The sequence below is a fragment of the Manihot esculenta genome, chromosome 7 (assembly GCF_001659605.2).
Source record: "Manihot esculenta cultivar AM560-2 chromosome 7, M.esculenta_v8, whole genome shotgun sequence".
Lineage (NCBI taxonomy): Eukaryota > Viridiplantae > Streptophyta > Magnoliopsida > Malpighiales > Euphorbiaceae > Manihot > Manihot esculenta.
The window spans coordinates 33506256-33520944 of NC_035167.2; the positions used below are offsets into that span (position 1 = coordinate 33506256).

A 14689-nucleotide genomic window follows, 5' to 3' on the forward strand; every position below is an offset into this window, starting at 1 on the left:
TTTAATATTTTAATTCAGTGATTAAAAAAATAAATTATAAAAAATTATCTTTTATATTCAACTAATCACTAACATAACTGCTATTCACTACTAAATAAGGTGAATAATAAGTTAATAGTTTAATAAAACCGTTAATATTACAGAAAAAGGATTAGCCTAAAACCCAATATCCTTAATATAGACTCTTATCATCAAATCTTATCCATATGCTTATATGATTTTTCTTAACCTCATCCTAAAATGAGTTATTAGATGAATAATTGTCTAGTTTGCATCCTAAAATTTTATTGAAAAATGAGAATTATCAGTATGGACTCACATTTAATTCTCTTAATTATGTTTCCAGAATTCAAAAACAAACTTCAAGGGAAGATTTTTGAGTCATCTATATCTACTAGTGTTTCTACTAACTCTAATTTATCTGCATCATTCTTTCTTATAATAATATTATTTACTTTTCTTTTCTGTAAATAATCCATGATAATAGGGTAAGAGTTCCAAAACACTATCTTTTATATTGTTTATGAAAATGTTTGATGTTTTAAAAGTTGGTGTTGAAAGTTACATATGATATAAAATAGCTTGTTTAGATAAGTCGTAGAAGAAAGAGAAAAAAATTTCACAAAAATATTTAATATAAAACTTTATTTTAAATATGAATTAATTTAGAGAGATATTTTGAAAATCTAAAATTGATTAAATAATATTCAAAATTATGAGAATAGAAGAGTATTATAAATCACACACTTGTTATCTTCTAACATATTTATTTTTTATTTATTCAAAATTTATCCCCAAATCCTATTCCTTTCTTTCTTACTTATTCTTGCTTTTTTTTTTTTTTTTTTTTGCCTTACTTGCTCAATTCTCTAATTACAATTCTTATGGAAAATCACTTGCTTAATTCTTTAATTACAATTTTTATGGAAAATCACATAATTGTTGTTTGTACATCCATCTAACAATATGAATGGATTTGTAAACCTATCCTTGCGAGCTAGTTTTGAAGCGGAGTCGCATTATAGCTTTTCTACAAGCTGGGTGCCTGCACCTCTCTAGAAGTATCTATCCAGTAATGAGGGGAAGTAGCCTACTGATGAAAAGAAACATCCAGTGACGGAGACCCAACACTGAAAAGATTCTCCAAACTCGATCAGATAGACTTCAGTGTTTCTCCTTGGAACAAACTGATTAAACTGGAGAGACTTACATATCCAGTTGGCTCTTGCTGGTTCTGGATGCAGAGCAATGGAAGTCCTTCCAGTGCAGACCGAAAATATGAATTTATTCAATTGTCTTTCATAGGATAATAAACTTATGGGAGGTTGGGCACTTCTCATTCAAAGCTCCAGAAGAGGTGCTGGATAATAGATCTCTCTATATTCATATGCACATAAATCATCAATAAGGAACAGAGGTGGCAGATCCATCAGGTTAGCTACTCCAATAAGACGTAATATCCCTGCATTCCTGCAAAATATGCAGTATGTTGTCCAAGGCTCCTTTGCTTTTCACTTTAATGTTTGTTTTGCAAGGGTAGATACATCCAACAATTGAAATTTTAAACAATGGTGGACATGTTAGTATATTCTTAGCCTATCCAATTGTCTCCTGACTTACATGATAATCAAAAGATTCATTGCCCAGGTTAGAAAAGTGAACCATGTTGAAGAGCAAGCACGAACCTTTCATTTTATTCCTCTTCTAGAGGCAATATCAGAAGCATTTTGAAGCCATGACTGGTATATTTGACCTGGAATCATGGTTTCTTCATGATTCATTGTGCGAGTTGCATGTCTTCTTTTTTGCCATTTATTAAGCCCTTGACCCCATAGATCCTGTTTCAACCCCTCTTTCAAGATCAGATAAACTTTTGTCGTCTTTTGTTAAGCTAACATGATCATACATAAGAGCTTCTTTAATTAAATTACTTTACCTGTCTGCTTGCCTTGCATTCATCAGATGGTTGATTGACTTATTTTTCTAGATAGCCTTCAATTTCAACAGCTGCGTAAGGCAATATTAATGTTAATATATGTACACAGCTAGACGTTTTCTTAGTGAAAGTTCACAAGTGTTCGCTCTATCAGTCAAGGCTTCAGACTAAATGCTAGAATGACCACATAATGTTTCAGTTCATTAAAATGAAGAAGGAATATGATCAAATTGTTCTTTAGTTATTAATATACACCACTGTATGTCATCATCAAATGAAAAACCCTTATATGATTCAGTAGTAAAGGAATTCACTACAAACATTTAAGAATTTCATTTTTGGAAAAAACAAATACATTAACAGAAGTTTCACACGCCGGTCCAGGAAAGACAAATAAATAAATAAAAACATATAATGGATTTTTTTTTGAGATTGCAATATATAATGGAAATTGGTGAAAGAAAAAAAGGCTGCATTAGATAATTGCATATCCCTGTTGTAAAGCTAATTGCATAACCCTGTTGGAAAGCTAATTGCATAACCTTGTTGGAAAAAGAAAAAAAATGTAAAAGATTGTTTAGAATATCATGAAGATAAAAGAGAGAGAAACAAAAAAAAACATCTTGAAATGCGCAGTTAGGAGGGTATGGGAGTAGGTTGGATCTTCATATGATCTCCAGAAGTGAAGTTTGGTTGTGTCTCCTCAAAGCTATCATAGATAATACACAAATCAACACGTTCAAACAATTTGATGTTCTTGGCATTAGCTGAGAGAACAACAATGGTTAGCTTAACGGAAAATAGATTAGTGTAAGTGTAAAAATATATACCTTAAACTCTATATTTACTTGGTATATTATAAAAAAAAATAAAATTGATTAGATAATCTTAAATCCAACTAGTAATAGATAAAAAATTTTACATATATAAACGTAATAGAGATTTACTATATAATATCTTTTAACGATAATTTAAGTGTCATAAGAGATTTGACCAGTTATAAAAGGACGATGTCATTCTGAAAACGGATCATCACATTGAACAGATCTTTATTTTATTATGGGTGGACTCAATTGATCAAGAATCACGAATCATTAGAATCTTATTATATAACTATATCTTATATATACTGACACTCTACGAATCATTAGAATCTTTTTATTTTTAGTAAATATGATTAAAAATTGAACTAAAATATAAAAATATTTTTAATTAGTCCTTATAATTATTTATATTTTCAATAATAAAAATAAATAAATAAAGTATGTTGCTTATGTTAGCAAAGTTGAAATTTGGAAAATTAATATTGAATGATTTGTTCTAATTTTTATTCTCTTATACCTCATAATGTACACTTGTATGAATTTTCATGTCTTCTACATCATTCTTTTTATTTATTTATTTATTGGGATAAATTAGGAACATTGGCTAAAGCAAACAATTTTCAACATAAGATTGTTATTGATATAATATTGCTCTATTTTTTAGAGCAAGAAAATAAACGATCATAATGTTTATGAATATTTAAAATATTTTTTAAATTAAAAATATTAAAAATAAAAATATTCTCTCCGAGCGTTATTATTTTTTAATTAAAATTTTAACGAGCGACCACGAAATATTTTTATTAATTAACGACTTTTTTTCTTAGATTAACAATTCATATAATGATTTTCTTATATGCTTCTACACGTTTTTATAATATATATAATAATGTAAGTTTTTCTCTGTACTCCTTTTGTAACTCGGTACTCTCGCATTTTCCTCTTTTTTAAACCTAACTTTTTATTTTCTATTCACCATGAGAAATGATCTGCGTAAATTAACTATCGATAAATAATAAAATATAATTGTCCCTATTAATTTGACAGTCAACAGTAAGCGGCTCATCCCGTCAAAGATCGGAATAATAGAAAACAATGATCGTTTAAATCTTCAGAGGTCTTTAAAAATATTAGATATTCTCAATATTTATTCTAAATTTGAATTTAGTAAGAAAGAAAGTAATTATATATAAAGTCAAGTTTGCTAGGAAAAATTTGAAGTTATGGTAATTAATTATTTATGAATTTTTAATATTAATATTTGCAAAAAAAATGGAGCAAATTAGGAAAAAATGGTAATGCAGCCCATGATAATATTTTTAATTTCTTGATTTCGGGGATATTCACTAGTAGCCAGAGGGAGTGCATTGAGATCTGCCAATCCCTAAATAATTTTTCTCAGCTAATGCGGAGAACTCCAATAAATTCTGTTTACGACTATAGAACTTAATTGTGCCATATATATGAGCAAATGCATGTGCAGGAACAACTCAGAAATCATTATTGAAACTTTAATATCATTTCTAGAATAAAAGATGTCATAGGATCACAATGGTTTCTTCCCGCTACTTCCATCTTAGTAAGGAAAAAAATATTTTTTAGTGTATATGGTATAAGAAAACTAATTAATTTTTTAATTTTAAAAAATATATTAAAATATTTTTAATATTTTTTAAAAAATAATAATTATTTTTTATTAATTTTAAGGTTAAATATTATAAAAGAGTTTAAAATGTTATGAATATAAAAAATTAATTAATAAACTTTTTAAATATCTAAAATATTAATTAATAAATTTTTAAAATTATAAAAATTAAATAGTAAAATATTTAATGAATAAAATTAACCAAATCATTTACTAATAAATTTTTTTAAATATTTTAATATATTTTTTAAAATTAAATTTTTTCATAAAAATTAAATAATAATTTTTTCTTAATGCTTAATATTTTGATTTAGTGATAAAAAAATAAATTATAAAAAATTATCTTTTATATTCGACTAATCACTAACATAACTGCTATTCCCTACTAAATAAGGTGAATAATCAGTTAATAGTTTAATAAAACGGTTAATATTACAGAAAAAGACTCTTATCATCAAATATTATCCATATGCTTATATGATTTTTTCTAACCTCATCCTAAAATGAGTTAGATGAATAATCATCCGTCCTTAATAAGTGAGGTTTGCATCCTAAAATTTTATTGAAAAATGAAAATTATCAGTATGGACTCACATTTAAAAATTAGAAAATGGGGAGCAAACAAAAGGAATTACATTCCCAATTGAGTCATGGTTTGGTTTTTATTTTGAATTTAAATAGTAATCTGTTAGGTTTTGAAGCAAAATTAAAATAAAATCAACATCAATTTAATTAAGTTGTTTTATTTTTCTTTAAATCAAATTAAAATTTGCTGTATGTCACTTTTTTTTTTTTCATGAAATCGTTGAATTGAAATCAATATTTAAGAATTTTAGAATATGGGCTTAAATCTCTAATTTCATCTTTCACGTTGACCTTAAATTGACCACCATGCATTACATTATTTATTTAAATTGAGTAGTAGCTTTTTATGATACAATATTTAAATTTATCTCGTACTTTTTTTAATGTTGTTTGTTATAAAATTGACAAAATAAAATAAGATAGAGTTTAATTTTTAAAATTTAATAAATGCTCACCTGAAAGCATTCTACATATTAGTATATCGACTAATATTATTATTAATAAAATATTGTTTACTATAAAATTGACGAAAATAATTTTTATAAACCAATAAATCAATAAATTGAGTTATTTTTAAGTACATTTGATGGGAAGTATATATTTGGATCCAATTTATTATAAATTAATAAATTTTTAAAATTATAAATAATAAATTATATTATAAAATTCACTTTAATATTTTTTTTTTTTTTGAAATAGGGGTTGAGAGAGTAGAATCTTAGACCTCTCAAGTCTACTATGATGCACTTTCCACCAGGCTAAGTCTCTGAGTGCCTTTAATATCTATTAACTTCATAATAAATCTAATTCATTTAAAAATTTCTCCTTTTAATTTTTCCATTTTGATTCAACTTTGTGCACCACTAATCTATCCAAACCGGATTTTGATGAGTCAACTTTTAAAACTAAAATGATTTTTAATAAATACATTTAAAACTGAATTTATGAGAGAAACATTTACAAACATCAATAAAATGTGTAATATAACTATTTTTAATTTAATTTAATTATTTATTTTTAAAGCATAAACAATAATGTGATTTAACAAATGATATAAAATGAATTTCATTGTTCATCTCTCTAGGACATTCACAAAAAACACCCTATCCAAAATTGGTTAATATTTTTAATAATTAAACTCGTTCAAATACGATGAAAATTTATATTAAATTATTTAAATTTATTCTAAAATCAATTATTATAACTCAAATTAATACCATATTTATATAATTTTAATTAATAATTTATAAATAAAATTTTTTAATTAATGATTATTCAATATGAAAAATCCAAATCCAAGCAAGTCTACCATGAATTTAAATCAAAACTATTTCAAATCTAATTATATATTTTATTCAAATTCACTGTAATAAAATTCCATCAGATTAAATATTCGAAAATATTTTATCTATTCAAATCTCTAATTTATATCGTTTCATAAGATATTTAGCTATCAATTGTATTAAAAAATATAAAAATAGTTAGGAAATATATTTTTTTAACTTATAAAAAAAACTAATTATTATGTAATTATACTTTAAGTCTTAATACATTAGGGACAAAGACAAACCCAAACGCCGTCCCCACGATTAAAGTGTCGTTTTTGCATCTTCCATAAGTGACGACAAGTTTCCAAAGCGGACAAAGACAACCCTTCGAGTTGCTACTGAGTTGGCTGACCCTGAGGGTATGGTGAACTTACTGCTTGAAGCTGGGTTGAAGATCGACGCACGGGCGAAAGCGGATGATGTGGGCTTTCATCAAATCGACGCAAAGTGGCAATCCAAAGGCTGGAGCGAGCTGCACGTGGCAATAGCATTTGATCGGACGGACGAAGTTTTGGATTCATTGGATAGTTTTGGGCCATTGGATTTGAGAGATAAAGAAGGAAGGACACCGTTGCCTTTGGCGGCAGGTAGAGGGAATATCAAGTGCGCTAGGGTGTTGGTGGAATCCGGTGCAGATAAGGATGCTAAGAGCAAAGATGGCAGGACTGCACTGTATAGAGCAGCGGCAAATGGTGACCATAAGATGGTAGAGATGCTAATTGAGATGGGTTCTGACCCCACAATCGCAGATAATCATGGCCGTTCAGCTTTTGATGTTGCTCGGGACAAGGGACATGTAAGTATAGTCACAAACTAGAGAATCCAGCTTGAAATAATTCAGACTACATTATTAAGAACCTTTCTTTATTGACGATGACGCCGGAGGAGATTCTGGAGACTCTGGAACGTGGAGAAGTAGTGCTAATGGCGGCCAGGCGAGGGAACTTGGAACACCTTGAATCATTACTAAAGAAAGGTGCAAACGAAAACTATAAAGATCAATATGGCTTCACAGCCTTGCGTGCAGCAGCTATCAAAGGGCACAAAGATATAGTATCAATGCTAGTTAAGTTAATAGATTGTTAACTGTTAAATTAAATATTTTTAATTGAAATTTATATATTTCTCTATATTCATATGCACATAAATCATCAATAAGGAACAGAGGTGGCAGATCCATCAGGTTAGCTACTCCAATAAGACATAATATCCCTGCATTCCTGCAAAATATGCAGTATGTTGTCCAAGGCTCCTTTGCTTTTCACTTTAATGTTTGTTTTGCAAGGGTAGATACATCCAACAATTGCAATTTTAAACAATGGTGGACAGAACGGTAAGGCCTTCATCGGCTCTTAACATCTTCTGGTCTTAAATTGTGTAGAAATAAACAATTCCTCTCAAATGGTTGCGACATAGCGGGCTGGTTTAGTGAATCAGTGTGCTAAAATACGCTGATTCAAGGAGAGGAGAGGTGACCTCTTTAGGAGGAACAGTAGGATGTGGAGTCAGCGGACACCATATAATTTAAAATTAGCTGAGTGAAGGAAATTGTAAATTAAAAACAAAAAGCCAAAAAGAAAACCGAGGAATGGTTTCGTTTCCTTCTTGATGTAGAAATTCGTGCAATTACCCAGCTAATGGATTGCATCATCTGCAAATAAACACACAGTAGAGACTGTTAACCTAGATGATACTGAAAATTGCAATTTAACTTCAACAAATGTGAGATAAAAGGGACTGAACATCACCATAGAGGAGTTTCACTTTCCGTTCATAAACGATAACAATTTCACCTGAGAAGAGAAAAGAAAACATTATAGTCAGTGATCTCCAATCAGAAATCGATTACAAAATAGATTGTAAAAAAGGATATTAGAATGCCAGAGAGCCTAAGCGCCATTGGTACACAGGGATTCAAAATCTGTTCATTGTAAACAAACATGGAAACATTATACTCATTGCCCGAGATTGGACACTATTTGAATATAATTTACACCAAAAAAGAAGGAAAAAAATCAGCAAAGGAATGACCAGATTGGAATAATGTCGAGCACGTTAATTTCTTCTTTATTTTGCTTGATTCGTCGCAACCATCTTTAACACAGTTAGAAAGTCAATAAATTGAATAAGCTTTCCATGTACTCTAGCTACCAAAACAGGAAAAAGAAAATTCACAAAGAAAACACTCCAAAATCACTAAAACACTATCGACACCAATAGAAATTTCGATTCACTATTAAATAATATATCTATCTTCTCCAAGAAAACACGACTAAAATGAACTAAAACTACTATTCACAATCAGAGTTAGAATTCAAAATGCCATAAAGCAATGAAACCATGCAAGTTTGTTCACATTTACCAGTAGGAATTGAAGAGAAGAGAAATGAAGTAAAATATCCTCCTCCTCACAATATCCAAAAAGGTTGATAAAATTCTTGCGATTCACTTTTGATAATGTCTCAATCTGAAAGAAAATATCTGAAGGAATTAGAAAACGAGGTTGCATCATAAGTCCTTATAGTTCAATGTGATTAGCTCATAAAGTACCTTCTTCCTAAATTGAACTTCCAAATGCTTAGGCCAATCCTTGGAAGATGTGAGGCCACAGCTATTTCAATGCCACTGGACAATGTTCCCTTGTACAGTGTACCAATTGGTAAAGAACCAATTACACTACTGAAATCTTCACAGCCTGCTTCAAGCTCAGATCTTTTTTAAGCTTCGGTACACCTGAAACGCAAATCTTGAGTCATGTAAGTAGATAGCCAAAAAGGGTTGAACACGGACACACCATATGGAAGAAAGATATGGAGCAGCTTACACTCTAGATGCACATGTAAAATGGTTTGAAGTTTGAAACCTCACACCCTCGTACAAAATATAACTTTTCCACTTGGGAAGAAGAATTACCAGTTACAAATGCTTTCTGAAGTTGCCCACTCAATCCTGTGGCCCAAGGTTTGACAGTAGCCTTGTTAATTTTATACACATAGAAAATGACAATGGACATGGCAAGTAGAGCACCCCCTATGGCACCAGCAATTATAGAAACATGTTTTTTTGATGAGGAAGGTTTTCTAGGATTATTAGAGGATGGAGGAGTTGGAACTAGAAGAGGATTTGAAGCAGAACCATTAGGTGAAGCAGAAGGGGGATTTGGTTCCAGTGGAGTTGGAAGAGAAACAACTGCAGGGGGAGAAGAGGGTGCCGGATTTGGTTCCGGTGGAGGAGATTGAATGGAGTTATTTACAGGGGGAGAAGGCAAAAGCGAAAATGGTGGGGCTACAGATCTAGGTGGAGCCTTTCCAGATTCAGAAGGTGCTTCTGGAACAGAGAAACGACTTCTTAAATATGGTGATTCATTCACTCGAGGGGCATTGGCCACTTGCAGCTGTCGCTTGTTAATTGCATTTTCAGTTTGCACAGCATTCCTGTAAAAAATATGGGGGACAAAGGCATAATGTAAGTATGTAACAGCATGGAACAACAAAGAAATTACACAAATACAGAGAAGGGGAAGGGAAGGGAAGGGAGGGGGGGGGGGAATGCAAGACAATTTCATTTCATGAAAACAATGAATTGTTTGTCACAGAGGGGCCATTCCTTTTCTCAACGTCCCCCATAAAGGAGAAATTCCATCAGATGGTTCACCAAAAGGTGCCCAAGAACCTAAAACAATGTTAGTGCCACTAAAATTGTCTCAGATTTACGGTAGACTACCAGAAAAATGTCTTATCTTGACCCATACGAGAATATTCAACTGACATACCGTAAGGCAGATCTTTCATTGTAAGATGGTCCTTTAGCTGCACTAGCTAGTTGGTTTTCATCTACTTGCAATTCAGAATGTGTTTCTAGTCGATGAATTTCAGGTGATAAATTACTGAGAAGCCTGTTGTTGTCCAGGAGACTAAAACATATGCACAAAAAAAATGGAGTTCATATACTAATGGAAGCACAAGATAATCTCAATGGAGGAAAAAAATTGTTCAACATTATCAACTTACAGGATTGTCAAAGAGAGACTACTGTCAAGGACGGGAGGGAGTGGCCCACTGAAGTTATTATTTCCAAAATCTAGCACCTCCAACTCCTTCAACTCTCCAATCCCTTCAGGAATGATGCCAGTAAAAGAATTGTTGTGCAAAATGCTGCAGCAGAACATTAAGCCATATGACCAAAGCCAAAAAAATTCTGAATCAAAGGACAAAAGGTAAATTTATGTTGCCTAGTTGATACTTACATAGACTTTATGCGAACAAGGTTTCTGAGGTCAGGTGCTAGTGTTCCTCCAAGATAAAGATCTTTCAAGTTCCTGAATATTACATATTTTTTTTTAGAATAAAATAGAGAGCTTATCAGCAAGTAGTATCACGTTTAAAATAACCATTAACTACAAAGAGAGTAACACTGATTTTCTTTTCAAATTTTACTCAATCTGAGCTGATTCCATTAAGTTCTAATCAAAATAAACAGAACTTGGAAACCAAAGCACGATTTAAGGATTCTGATTCAAGTTGCAAAGTTTACATATCACCAGGGAACCCAAAAGGTTCCCAGGCACAGCAGCACCTGATGTGATATAGTTTTGAAAAATGTTCTCACAATGCTGCAGACTGCAGCCAAAAGGGCAATCAACAGAATATGTAATCCATAGATCAAGCAGCATAAATTATAGTAATAGAGTTACTTTGATCTGATAGAGTCATCCAAAAAAGTAAACTGGAAACCAACGGATGACTTCTCAAAACTGCAAAGTAATAGCTAGAACACACTTTAAACTTGCCATCCAAAACCAAAAGGTTATGTATTTTTCATCGCTGACTCGCATGATTAGCTTCAGAAATTACAAATTTTATCAAAAAATTGCATCTCGAGCCTCAAAACTTTTCCCTTAAATTTTCCAGTATCAGAACAGAAAAGAAAACGAAAACAAAAGGCCAAAATTTTTCAGCAGAGAGAAAAGATACATACAATTCGACAACTTTGCCATCAGAGCACTCAACTCCAAACCAATAACCCGGATTAACAACTCCATCCTCATCCTTCCAATTCTTCAACGCGTCGTACGGATCACTCACTATTCTTTCTCTAAACTTCAATAACGCTAAACCTGCAAACAGACCACCAAATTTCACCAACCATTCTTCTCCACTTTCCCAAGAAACAAACAGAAAACCATATGTAGCTATATACCTTCGTCGTTGAGCGACCAGCAGAAAATAAAGTTCTGGTAGAGCAAAAAGAGAAGAAGAACTCTAAATCTGATGAATTTCCAGGAGCAAAAACGAGAAGAAAATAAACATCATAATTTTTATGAATATTTAAAATATTTTTCAAATTAAAAATATTATAAATAAAAATATTCTCTCCTAGGGTTATTATTTTTTAATTAAAATTTTAATGAGCTACCACAGAATATTTTTATTAATTAATGTAAGTTTTTCTCTCTACTCCTTTTGTAACTCAGTACTCTCGCATTTTTCTTTTTTTTTAGACCTAACTTCTTATTTTCCCTTTTCCATGAGAAATGATCTGCGTTAATTAACTATGGATAAATAAGAAAATATAGTTGTCCCTATTAATTTGACAATCAACAGTAAACCGGCTCATCCCGTCAAAGATCGGAATAATAAAAAACAATGATCGTTTAAGATATGTTTATATATATATATATATATAAACAGAATTTAAAATTGGACTCACAGATTTAATCTGGTAAATGCATTTAAGTGAATTTGAAAGAACTCTCATATTTTAGTCTCTCAATTTCCAATGTCCATTTTAAAAAAAAAAATTAAAATTATTTACTTATTCAATTTTTTATAATAAAGCATGTTAAATTTAATTTTAAATTAATTTTTTTTATAAATTTGACTAATATATATTTAAGTTAATAATTTTCTCAATGATATTTTCTAAAGCATATTATAGTAGTTATCCATGATTTGTTTTTTTATGTTGAATATTCTTCAATAGGTATGGTGTATGACTGATATACTGTATTTCCCTTTTATGTAATACAAATTAGAAATCGCTTATGTTTGCAAAAAACAAAGAAAAAGAGAAAAAAAAAAGGAGAAATAGTATCACAGGGACTTGTTAGAAAAATAATAAACAAAAATCAACAAGTAAAGATTTACAAGTTTCACAAATAATGCTAAGTATATAAACATCTGTGGCAAAAAAGTCTATAAACATCTAATCAAACAAATCCCATCAAATAAAAGAACCCAAATAGGAAGATCCCCACTTTCCTGTATTCCATTTTTTTCTAAAATAGAAAATAAGCAAAAGAAAAAACATCTGCTACTTCTATTCTAATATTATTTTATTTCTATATTTCCTATTGTGGATAAAGGGCTAAGTTGACATACGTCGCCGCTTCACCGGATAACATAGGCCGCACTTAATCAGACCGTTTACATTGCACAGGATAACATAGGCCGCACTTAATTAGACCGTTTACATTGCACAGGATAACATAGGCCGCACTTAATCAGACCGTTTACATTGCACAGGATAACATAGGCCGCACTTAATCAGACCGTTTACATTGCACGATGTGCAGGTCCTAAACCCATGCTTCTCAGAGTAGATCTTATGGCTGCCATTGCACTGTGTACAAAGAACATATCTCAGCCCTCCACAAACATCACAGACGCTATTAAATTTAATTTTAATATTGTTTCCTACTAACCCACCAATCATCTTACTCAACTCACCACTCTCATTCATCTCCTTGATCTCCTCGGCCCCACCAACATAATTCCCTCCTAAGAAAACTGCAGGTAACCTAACTTTTTTGGACGCAGTGATCATCTGTATCTCGTCGAGATACCCGGCATCTATGGACAAATCTCGCTCGTCAATTGGGACGTGAAATCCACGGAGGATTGATCTGACGGTTCTGCAATCTTCGAATGTTTTGCGGACAACGCCGAGGCTGGTAAAGTAGAGGATGATCTTGTGGTCATCCTGGTTAGGAGGTGGTGAAATTATGAATATTTTAGAGCGGTTGCGGTGGTGGCGGTGGAGTGGGGAGGCGCGGTGGAAAATGGAGGGTCTTCTGGGGGTTTGGGGTTGGGATTTGGATCCATTTTGTTCTTCTAGAATGGCATTGATATCTTTGAAAGATGAGAATGAGAAGTACCTTGGTGAAGGTGGCTTCGGCGGCTGTCTTGGGGAGGTGTGAGCCCTACTTGGTGATCTCAGCCAATCTAGCCACATTAGAGATATAGAGAGACAGAGAGAGAATGGAAGAGACATGAGACTAGTTAGGATTACAAAGTAGGACTGGAAATCCTCGGAGGTCTTTAAAAATATTAGTTATTCTCAATATTTATTCTAAATTTGGATTTAGTAAGAAGGAAAGTAATTATATATATTGTCATGTTTGCTTGGAAAGATTTGAAGTTATGGTAATTAATTATTTATGGATTTTTAATATTAATATTTGCAAAAACGATGGAGCCAATTGGGAAAAAATGGCAATGCAGCACATGGTAATATTTTTAATTCCTTGGTTTCGGGGACGTTCAGAGATGAAATATTTATTCTAAATTAGGATTTAGGAAGAAGGAAAGTAATTATATATATAGTCATGTTTGCTTGGAAAGATTTGAAGTTATAGTAATTAATTATTTATGGGTTTTTAATATTAATATTTGCAAAAAAAGATGGAGCCAATTGGGAAAAAATGGCAATGCAGCACATGGTAATATTTTTAATTCCTTGGTTTCGGGGACGTTTAGAGATGAAATATTTATTCTAAATTAGGATTTAATAAGAAGGAAAGTAATTATATATATAGTCATGTTTGCTTGGAAAGATTTGAAGTTATAGTAATTAATTATTTATGGGTTTTTAATATTAATATTTGCAAAAAAAGATGGAGCCAATTGGGAAAAAATGGCAATGCAACACATTATAATATTTTTAATTCCTTGGTTTCGGGGATGTTCAGAGATATGAAATATTTATTTTGAATTTGGATTTAGTATGAAGGAAAGTAATTATATATATAGTCAAGTTTGCTTGGAAAGATTTAAAGTTATGGTAATTAATTATTTATGGGTTTTTAATAATAATATTTGCAAAAAAGATGTAGCCAATTGGAAAAAAAATGGCAATGCACACATGGTAATATTTTTAATTCCTTGATTTTGGGGATGTTCAGAGATATGAAATATTTATTCTAAATATAGATTTAGTAAGAAGGAAAGAAATTATATATACAGTCAAGTTTGGTAGGAAAGATTTGAAGTTATGTTAATTAATTATTTATGGATTTTTAATATTAATATTTGCAAAAAAGATGGAGCCAATTGGAAAAAAATGGCAATGCAGTACATGGTAATATTTTTAA

The 14689-nt window shown here is 31.0% G+C and overlaps 1 protein-coding gene and 1 pseudogene across 1 annotated transcript; one reads left to right on the plus strand and one right to left on the minus strand.

The window, feature by feature from the left end:
* The first annotated feature begins 6587 nt into the window (after positions 1 to 6587).
* On the plus strand, positions 6588 to 7450 carry LOC110619298 (protein VAPYRIN-like). Its single transcript, XM_043958236.1, has 2 exons — positions 6588 to 7114; positions 7207 to 7450. Exons 1-2 carry the CDS (start codon positions 6680 to 6682, stop codon positions 7402 to 7404), a joined length of 633 nt encoding a protein of 210 aa, XP_043814171.1. The 5' UTR covers positions 6588 to 6679; the 3' UTR covers positions 7405 to 7450.
* A 38-nt stretch (positions 7451 to 7488) lies between these two features.
* On the minus strand, positions 7489 to 13551 carry LOC110619302 (annotated as a pseudogene).
* Between the last annotated feature and the right edge of the window lie 1138 nt (positions 13552 to 14689).